Raw genomic sequence first — 11,123 nt, forward strand, 5'->3', positions numbered from 1 at the left:
TACCAAACCACTGCTTCCCGTTGGCCACTTATATCTCATTGGATCAAGGCAATGACTGCAACTGGATGTGGATACCATATTTGTGGTCGTAAGTTACCTGCATTGGTCCATATTAACCGAATTCCTGCAAGAATCAGAATCAAACCTTGTATTTGCCTAAATCTGATCATACTGTAAACAATCTCCTCCTTAGAGAAATGCACTCTACTTCGAAGATTTTTAGGCATGGGCTCGGGAGTTTCCCAATGTGAAGATTCTCAGTGATGTGACTAAAACAAATGAGGTATGTATGACAATTTGACACATGGATTCGAGCTGAATTAAAATGCTTTTATCGTCACCTTTGCTAGATACAGATAGACCAGGAGAAACTCTTTGACACAGTGATCCACAACCTTCCCCCCAAGGAGTGCATCCATAGAGACACAGACACAAATATACCCATGGTCAAAGATTTTTAATACAGACATCACAGACCTCAACGGTGAAACTGCAACTCCTCACTGTCTATACAGTGTAATGGCAATGTACATTTCTTTTTTTCACCTGTTGATGAGAGGGGCTCGTCGAGACACCGTGGTAACCCCACACCTGTCATTTGTTCCCTGCACCTATAAAGCGAGAGTGGTCTTTCAGTCATCAGACATGTCATAAGATACACCAGTATTGACTGAATTAAATTTACAGCGGTATCCTTCCCTGATTTTCGACTTTTGCGACAGGTAGGCATGATTATTTTCTACCTACCTGAGAGAGTTATCGCACGTTATATGGTAAAACACTGACGAGTCTGTCTGACCCTTACAACTTAAACAAAACCTAGATATCCATGAAAAGGATGAATTACACTGCAATGACATGAATTAAACATGCATATGCACTATCAAACAAATGAATGAGGACAGTTGTGTAGGCGTGTTCTGCTGAGCACCGTGTAGCTAAGCAACAATAACGAAAGTGTCAAGGCCGCCATTCGGTTTTATTTTATGAAAATAAAAGTCAAAACTTATTTATTAATTTTAAATTATACAAGGACAGAACATTATAATAATAAAAAACTGTATGTGCTATCAAAGGTACAATAAACGTAAAAGTGGGAAAATACAAACCAAAATGAAAAAAAGCTTACCTAAAAAGAAATACCTAAATACAAAGAGCCTGCTAGTATTGTTCATCTGAAAAAAGTAATTGGAAGTCGTTTGAACATCTACATGAGTCATTCCACCTACCTGATACTGAGAGTTGAAAGATAGGTGATAATGAGTCCCATGAGGACGTTGGAAGCAATCACTCAACCTACGCAGGTGCATTAGTTGTAACACTACAATTCCCATAATTCTTTGCGCCTAGTTCCGTGATTACACACTGAAGGTTCTAGTTGGCAGCCCTCAGCATAGATGCATTCAACAACTGCCTCACAGTAAATTGATCTATCTACCAAATTCTGCTAAGATGTTTTGGTTCGAGGGTTCAATACCAGCTGCCATTGCCACTGCCAAACAACAAAATGCTGTATTCGTCGTCGTTATAACAGGTACATGTCTTAACAACCCAAATGACTAATGTTAGTTTGTCATTCGGCACTTGGATTACTGTGAGAGGGCCTAGCCTACGGGATTAGCACAAGTAGCTTGCTAGTGTAATTAATGTAATAACGTTTATTGTCTGCTTCTATTATTATGACATTTCACTAAAATATGGTATCTTAAAATAACCTTCCCCGACTTGACTGCTTTTTTTAATGGGGTGTCGTTGTCTGGCCGTTGATTCTAGTTAGCTAATCAGATAGCAAAACGGAATAGATGACGTTAGCTATCTTGCTACCTAGTCAGCTAACGTTACTAAAGCGAACTGTTGCGTGTCATCTGGTGAGTAAACGAAACATTTGGTGCAGCGAGTTTTGCCTTGTGCTAAATTGAGATAGGAAAGGGAGAGTTGGCTACCTGCTCGTGTGTACCTTAGTGTCCCCCAGCCTATATTCTTGTCGACCTTTTCAGCTGGATGCTTGTAGATTACAGCTAACGTTAAACATACGAGATTGATCTGGCATGTCAGCTGGATCCAAGGCCAGCTGACTATTGGTCTTACATTGTTTATCTTAAAGTGTAACTTAACCCCCAGCTCTGAGCCTTACTCTGGGCAGAGACAATGGTTTTAGAATACTCCGCCTCAATCCTCTCTGGCTGAGGGGTGCTTCATTCGAATGTATGTATATCATGACATAAGTAGGTCCGAAACAGTTCTCTCTACGTCAACATCGTCCTCGCAAGGTTCAGGGTTATTTTAAACAGGGAATGGCGTGTTGATCCATGTTCAACACGTAAAATGACGATTTTATGAAGATTTTGGTAACATTAACACTAGCATTGATGTGTTTCACCACAGTTTAGTCATATCATGCAGTTTACAGCACACAAAAAAAAAAACATTTTATATTGCTCGAAGTGTTCCAATTTAGCTAGTGTTTCAGTCATCTAATTTACTATAGATTACAGTTTAAATACCCAGATAGTACCCAAAATATGAATTTTATCCAAAATATGAATTTATCCAAAATATGAATTTGTGTATATATTTATATACTATATGTGATCTTTGTCTTCCTCATCATACTTGATAAATGTCCATTCAAATGTATAGGAGATGATGAACCATCCACACAGATGATGTCAAGCTGGGAGGATGATCAAGTCACCGAAACATCCAACAACTCCTTCGTAGCTATTAAAATAGACGCCAAGAGGTACAATATTTAATTCTCACAGGGGGAAAAAAAACAATCCTGTATGTGACCTATTCTGCTGAAGTAACGTAGTGTCTAATGGCAGTGTGTTTTCCCTTTCTTGCAGTGAAACCTGTGTCCAGTTTTCCCAAATTTGTATCCTTCCACATAAGTACTCTGTCCTGACTATAAATAGTTGACCTGTATAACAGATGGTATACGTTTCAATCAAGAATATTACCACTGCTATTCTGGATGTGACAGTTTGAGCAATGGTTTTCAGTAACTGTTTGTTCAAAGGTTTTTTTACCTTAATGTTTGTTCATAAAAAGATCCTGTGGTGTGCGTCCCGTCCAGTTTCTTCATTGGAGTGAATGGGATTCCCCTGGAGGTTGTTGCTGGCAGTGTGTCTGCAGAAGAGCTCTCAAAGAGAATCGACAAAGTCAAACAGGTCTGACTTGGTGTCAGTTCATCACTGTCAAGAGTGATAACCCACAGTAGTAGGAAAAACGCATTGCCAGTTAAAGGTAGAATCCGCGGTTCTGACGAAAGTTTGCTGATATTAAAGCTCAACAGACAATCAAATTACATTCCTTCTTTCCATGCTCCTGAAGCAACGTGTTGATATGCTGAAATAGTTTATGGGTCTGGAATTATAGAGCCAGCAGTGAGGACGAACACTCAACGTTTTTTTACCGTACACAGAACGAACAATTAGAGGCCCACGAGGAGCACTCTACTGAATTTGACAAAAGGTGTTTTGGATTAGAATCGAGGACTCTACCTTTAACTAGAATCTAAAAGTATCCACATTTTACTTCAAATGGATTTATTTCCTGAATGTGTGCTTGTTCTCTGAGGGAATAGAAACCTTATGACCGCCACTCTTAACCTTCCGCACGTCCTCTGCATCTCAGATGCACTTTCAGCAGGCAGGTCAACAAAATGACAGCACAGCTGAGACAGAGATGCAGGCGGAACCCCTCTCTCAGACCAGCACGGCTCTAGAGGCAGCTGCCCAGCACACGCCAACCCCTCTTGACCCCAACCCGCCTGCCTGCCCCATGGAGAACTCAGAGGAGCCTGCCCCCGCCTCCACATCTAAAGGTGAATGCTCCCGCAGGGAGGGTTTCAAGGCTAAAACCTGTCCTCTTTCTGAACACAAAATGAATTTCAGGTTCTTTGGTCACATTCGAGGCAGTAACACTCTTCCAGATGTATCTATCCATATCAGTTTAGATATGTTTTGATTGTCAACTCAAACTGTCTATTGTAGTATCACTTCACGAGATGAACTGCTTCACTTTAGTGTTTGCCATGACCACAGAATCCAGTTTATTTTTGTAACTTGTTGAATGTGACCCCTTCTTTTTATCCCCTGTCTCGTTGGAAGAATCGTTGTCAAGACCAGCCGAAGAGGATGGAGCCTCAGGCCCTGCGACACCAGGTGATGACAGGAGCCTGTCCTCAGACGACGTGTCCCTCGCCTCACAGCCAGAAGAAGGGCTGGATGTCAAGGTGGACAGGTAAGCACTTGGCACACTCACACCTGCCAACAACAGTGTGAGTGAGTTAGAAGGACGTTTTAGAGGGTCAATTGTGGCTAATAGTTAAAGAAATAGTAAATTAACAACTTCTTGAAATCATATGTAGTAAATTATATATCCTATTTAAATATATGTGGCATTCTTATTTATTTATTAAACCTACCTACACTGCCACTAACTTTTGACTTTTTTTAAAGGTTGAACAAGAAACTGGAGGAGAAGAGGGAGCAGAAAAAGAAAGGAGAAGAGGAGGTAAGTCTTTCCAAACATGTTCATGTTCCAATACAAAAACACTGTAAGAGGAGTGCTTCTTCCGATGGAGGTGCTCACACTGTCACTGTTATGTGTGTTGGCAGAATGAGATCAAAAAAGAGATGGAGCGACGACAGCATGGGAAAGAGATGCTGGATTACAAACGCAAGCAGGACGACGACAGGACCAAACGCATGTTGGACGAGAGGAACAGGGAGAAGGCGGAGGAGAAGGCAGCCCGTGACCGGGTCAAACAACAGATTGCTCTGGTAACCATTTGATGTTGAACGGTGGAACAGAAGACAGGGTTAGAGAGAGGGGGTTGATCAGGCATTGGGGAAAAGCTGTATCTCAGTTAGAGTTCAATCATGACTGCCATGCACCATGACAACATTTTTAATTTTTTTTTAAAAGGATTGTGTGAACAAAGCCACCTACTACAGGCTTAAAATCATTCAGTCCGCACACAGTATGTCACAACCAGAAGTATATCTCACGTAAAAGTCTTAAACTGTACTATTAATGTTGCACAGATATTGCAGCATTTACTTTGAAGTGCACCAGTTCACTCTTAACAACAAACATCACACACACAGGGATTGTTATGTTGGCACTGTTACATAGTTTCTGATATAGTCTGTCAGAACCGTATTTGTCTGTACTTGAAAAAGAATGGTCGTTTCTGTCTGTAGGACCGAGCTGACCGTGCTGCCCGCTACTCCAAGAACCAGGATGAGGTGGAGGCGGTCAGGATTGCAGCCCTACAGGCCAGGCAGGCTGAGCAGGAGGCCAAGAAAGAGTCGACACAGCGGGAGAGGAGGTATGGCACTGGGATGATCTCTACACTGGTGATTTGGTTTTTAGGTCACCACCTAAGGTCTATGGGCTGAAGTGACAGGTGATTTATAGGACATGTGAAGGTTTGGTAGCGATTCAAAAGAGAGGGATGTGAGCTACGCGTGTGACTGGTGCAACATCAGAGGGAGGAGTCGAGAAGAATTGTTATTCACTCATAGGACGCCAGAGTAACGGGGAACCTTTGTGGGGCAGGTGAACCGACATATGAATTTGTGGGTGTGCTGTTGAATTCATGTCTTTGGAGCCAATCATATCAACAGGAAGTCCAACATCAGTGCATGTTATAAAAAAATATTAGTGCTGTCAGTTTAACGCGTTATTAACGGCGTTAACGCAAACCCATTTTAACGCTGTTTATTTTTTTAGATTAACATTCTTTTTGGCCTCGCAAACTGTGTAGTAGGCTATCGTTACGGTTTGAGTGAATGGTGAGCGCGAAATGGATGATAAAAAGCTTCTGAATGGAAAGTTTACTTTTAAAAGTTGTGTTGTGCAAAAGAAGCGAGCTTCACTGTTGTCTAAAAATGTCAACAGGCAGCTGGCTGAAAGCAAAGAAGTAGTAGGCTTACCTAGGAGAGTTATCGGGAGAGTTCCCGGTGGGCTGCTTCACTTCTGGGCCGGTCAAGAATTAAATGTTTTGACATTTGTCACGTTAGTTCATCTTCTCTTAAAGTAGGCTACACACGTTCCGCATTCTGACACCGCAGCCTCTGCATGGGTTGTACCATGCGAGGGAGTTCTCCCCTCCCAAATAGAGTTGGTTGGGTCCATAGCCTGTCTTTTCCCAAAAGACTACCGATAGCTGGGCCGGCCCTACCGCAACGATACGTGCCAAGGAGGATGGATAGGAGGAAGCGGGGCTGAAAAAGCCAGGTTGAAAAAAAGAAAGGCATTGGAGGAGAATGCTGCCAAATGTGCCACGCTTACCGATTTATTTTCAAAAGGACAAACACAAGTGGCAACTGGTAAAGAGAGACATAGGCCTAATGATTAGCAACGTAACTATTAGGCTAACGTAGCGTTGGTTAATATCGTTGTAGCGTTGTCAACCTATTCGCAAGCAAAATATTACCAGAGATGGAGCTTGAAAGCAGGACCTGTTCCTCCTGCAAAAACTGTGCCATTTGTGTTAATTTAATACTCTCAGAGTACAACCTCCTCACAGATGCTTATCGTGTCATTGGGTTAGCATATAAGTTGTTGACTTTGTCCATCACACAGGTTGCATGTGAGAGAAGCTTGTCAACCTTAAAATTTGAAGAATAGGCTACGAAGCTCATTGAGTCAGGACAACTTGGAGGCTTTCGTGTTAATGTGCACAGAGAAGGAAATCCTCATGTCTATAAGCAACGACACAGTTATAGATAAAGTGGCTGAAACCAGTGCACTGCTTAGGCGGTTACTGATGCTGTAGATGCTGTTGGTGCTATTCACAATGTAACTGTATACTGTACTGTGAGTTGAACTGTAAACATTAGTTCAATATGCCTCTTTGTTGAAGAGTGGGATACCTTTCAAATGCTTTATTTATTTTTATCTGCTTTTGTTAATTTATCAACCTATCCTTGTGGAATAGTGGAATATTTTTTGTTAACTTCTCAGTTTAAGTGGATTTTTATTTAACCGTTACATTATTTGTTGAAACATGGTATTAATAAAGAAAAAACTACAGGATAGTAATAGCTGAACTGTTGCTTCATTTATCCAATTTCCACTACCATGGAAAAAGTGGGCCGGTCTTGGGCCTGAAATTCCTGGGCTGAAAAGTGGCCCCACTCTGGCCCTGCGGCTTACCTTTTATTGGTAACCTAACTGTTACAGTTCATTGTTTCTGAAATAAGAGGCCTGACTGCTATGTTCCCAGCAAACTTGGAAAAAAGAAAATATTAAGCCATGGTTTAACTGCACTATAGGCTGAGTCCTTGTTTACCTGAAATGTGCACTTTTATTTTGTACCGCCCTGTTTGACAATGTTGGTTTTCAATAAAATAAAACATTTGCGTAAAGCAAGCCAATCCACTTTTCCATGTTGATAAGGGCATTAAAATAAAAATAAAATGATGGAAAAAATAAATAAACGAAGGGACATTTAGAATAGATAAAAATTTGCGATTAATCGCGATTAATTTTGAGTTAACTATGACATAAATGCGATTAATCGCGATTAAATATTTGAATCGTTTGACAGCACAAACAAATATTTAACTTAAATTGTCATAGGGAAATTATTAAATATGTCGTGTTGATTTGATAAAAGCCTAGCACAGTTCAAACCACAAAAGTGTAATCATTGCTGTGGTCTTCACATTACTTAACATAAGGCCTATGGGCAGAACATACAGGCTAATAAGATATATTTCATTATGATTGATTATTACAGGACATGTATACTGAGCATCTGATGAGGTTTTCTGTGTTTCTACATCATATAGACATCATATATTGAATAATTATTACTATAGGCTACTGATATGATGATGGTGATTCCTTCACAACACTAACACTATTACAATGAGTCTAGTTGTATTTTACATAAAACAGCTTTATGTGGTTGGTGCCTCTAACTCAAGAAACAATCCTGAACTCGAAAAGATGATGTCAGTGTTATGCTGTAAAACTATAGAGATACAAGTTAGCCCTAGCAAATCCTTCAGGAGTGCCCACAGTATCTCCTTGGACCCTGTAGTTCACCCCAGTCTTCACCCCATCACATGCTATTTGTGTGCCCGTGTCTCACTGTTTTCCTCTCCCCCTCGCAGTGCCATTGCGAGGATACAGTTCCGCCTGCCAGACGGCTCCTCGTTCACCAACCAGTTCCCCTCGGAGTCGCGACTGCAGGAGGCCAGGCAGTTTGTAGCACAGGTTCGTTTCTATGGCAATGATTCCACCTTCCTGTCTGCCTGCCTCCAGAGTCTGACTCAGCACCCCCAGGCTAATGTTTGTGTGGCCATGCACCGTCTCAACACCCCCACATTAGCGCGCGTTGTTCACTGGCGATGTGAGCAGTCCGTGGGTGGCCTGTGTTAATTCAGCCCTAGCCCTAGTGCAGCTTATAGGCTTTAGCGTTACAGTGTTGTTGCGATTTACCCCTGTCCGCTTCGCTATCACAACTGGAAGGTCACAAGGTCACATAGAGAAGAATCATCAGGATCAATGGATCAGTTTCCTGACTTCACACACCCTGATAGAATCTCTGGCTGTAACACCCTTTAAATGGCCCTGGATAAGGAGATCTGCTTAATGATTAATCTAGCATGAGTTCATCATCAGGTTCACTGTTGTTTGGACCCCTTGGATCAAATGTCTTTGTTTGACTTGGAGGTGGCACTAATGAATGTTAATGAAATCTACACTGGGAATGATTTGACCACATTAAACACTCCCCATAGCCTGTGATTTGCATGGTCGGAAATCTTCCATTGTCAAATGTGTCACAGCTGTTCGTTAGTGAAAAACTAAGCTTCCAAAAACCAAGGCACTATTTTAATTCCAAATTTCCCCTTTACTTAAAATCTAGCTCTTCTTTACTGCAATGGTGCAAATCCATGCTCAATATCTTAAGAGACATATCTCTCTCTCTCTCTTTCTCTCCTAGGAAGTGGGGAACAGGTACGGCAACTTCACCTTGGCTACCACATTTCCCAGGAGGGAGTTTACGGGAGAGGATCTGGAGAAGACCTTCCTGGAACTTGAGCTAGCCCCAAGCGCCTCAATTGTACTGCTCCCTGTAAGTGATCATCATATTTCTCAAGGCACAAGTCATTAAAGGACAATTGAAATTTAACTGAAACTTAAAAGCTAACTGCTGTACAAAAAAGGAGTTTGGTGGTAGTTGATGGCGGTGTTTAACCAGAAGCCAGATATTATTTACTCTCACCACCTAACCACGTGCGCTTCTTTTTGGTCTTGTGCATGAACCTGCTGCAGTCGGGCAGATCAGCCAATGCGGTGGTGCAGTCGTCAGGTGGGGGCATGTGGGCCCTGCTTGGCACCATCCTCTACCCTCTGCTGGCCGTGTGGAGGTTCCTCAGCGGGTTCCTCTTCTGCAGCCCCCCACCCGCCTCAGGAGGAGGACCCTCCCAGAACCCCCCTCAGCGTAATGCCACGCCCTCCACATCCTCTGGGGAGCCAAAGAGGTGAGTCCCGGCTCTGTTCCTGGCTGTTAAAGGTACAGTCAGTGATTCTGAAAAGGTTGTTGACTTTTAGCTCAACAGCCAATCTAAAAACACCCCTCCCTTCTGTGCTCCTCAAGCAATGTGTTGAAGGGCTGGAATAGTGTATGGCTCGGTCCGAGCCACTTTATTTCCCATTTATGGAGCCAGGACTGTGTACAAACAGTTTCTTTTTCAGCACACACAGAAACAGCCCTAGTTATGTTCAACGTACACTGGGTTTGAAATGTCCTCCAAAATACATTTACAGTGTCATAGCATATCTTCCATGAGTGCTGAAGCCATTCAATGTTTTCGGAGGACATTAAACCCATTCCTATGTCCACTACGAACGTTTACAACTTTGAAATGAAAATAAAAAATGTATGGGGTAGTATTTCTCCACTTTTTCACCCGTAGCCTAATATTAAAAGAAAGTGTGGTTAAATGTTTAATGAATAGACTTTATTCAAACTCAAATTAAAAAAGTATTGCAGGTCGGTTTTGCTGGTTTGTGCCATAAAACAATCATTTGCAAGTAATTTTTAAGTCACTGGCCAGAAAATGTAATGTTGATTTCCTAAGCTAAAACCTTTAACAGCACAAATGAACAGCAATACTTTTATTACATTTCTGATGACATGGGGACCAGCTTCAGCTGCTTTTTTTTTTTTTTTTTTTTAAGAAAATGTGCCCAAACCCTTAATAAGAACAAATCAGAACTTCTAACTTCAGTGGGGTGAAGTAGGACCACCTTGCTGGTTGCCATGGTGACTTAAACCTGTTGTGCTTTCTCTCCCCGTCCTCCCATCTCTCTCCAGGGAGACGATTCGCAAAAGGGTACTAGAGAAGCGGCCAGAGGACTTCAAAAAAGACGGCAAGATCTACCGGCTACGGACTCAAGAGGACAGCGAAGACGAAAACAACACCTGGAATGGCAATTCCACTCAGCAGATGTAGAGCAAACAAAAGCAACAACTTCTCCCATACCTCTCCTTCTCGTTCTCTCTCTGATCCGGTTCGTGTGTGTGTGTGTGTGTGTGTGCGTGTGTTAGTCCAAATGGTGGATTATGCTGAGTTTAAGCCTTTGCTTTTTTTATGGGGAAGGGGGGTATGGTGGTGTCACAACCCCTCTCGAGTCCATAAATGTTTCCTCAGCTACTTCCCTGCATGGGCAAATATAATCCAGTTAACGCCATCAGCTTGACCGAGTACCCTTTGTGAACAATCTACTGGATGACTTCTCCCGTAAACAATGACAATGTCTTTTTCTCTTAACCTGGATTGTTTAAACGTAAAAAGGCAAAGGTTAGGAGGCCCTAAGCGCCTGGGATGGGAATGACCAGAGCACTCACTTGATGGGTTTTTATTTAACAGTAATCCCAATGACCTAGAGGACGCTAAATGAACCTGACCAAGGGCTCTAAGGCAAGGAAGCAGTTGCCACCAGCAGCACGTTTTGTATCAAGGCTCCCAGCTCTTGGTTCAGACAGCCACGGAATTAGAATGTGTTTCTATTAGTTGATGATGGAATCCACTCTAGCATTCTTATCTAACTAGACGAATGATAATAAAAGATGTTTTTCAACAAAC

At 42.1% G+C, this 11,123-nt stretch overlaps 1 protein-coding gene across 1 annotated transcript; it reads left to right on the plus strand.

The window, feature by feature from the left end:
* Positions 1-1,345: 1,345 nt before the first annotated feature.
* ubxn4 (UBX domain protein 4) lies at positions 1,346-11,122 on the plus strand. The gene is made up of 13 exons (XM_012818982.3): positions 1,346-1,534; positions 2,641-2,743; positions 2,850-2,878; positions 3,055-3,173; positions 3,640-3,829; positions 4,116-4,248; positions 4,467-4,521; positions 4,626-4,790; positions 5,214-5,341; positions 8,139-8,241; positions 8,975-9,106; positions 9,307-9,515; positions 10,352-11,122. Exons 1-13 carry the CDS (start codon positions 1,453-1,455, stop codon positions 10,488-10,490), a joined length of 1,587 nt encoding a protein of 528 aa, XP_012674436.2. The 5' UTR covers positions 1,346-1,452; the 3' UTR covers positions 10,491-11,122.
* Position 11,123: the final 1 nt, after the last annotated feature.

The sequence above is a fragment of the Clupea harengus genome, chromosome 2 (assembly GCF_900700415.2).
Source record: "Clupea harengus chromosome 2, Ch_v2.0.2, whole genome shotgun sequence".
Taxonomy (NCBI): Eukaryota; Metazoa; Chordata; class Actinopteri; order Clupeiformes; family Clupeidae; genus Clupea; species Clupea harengus.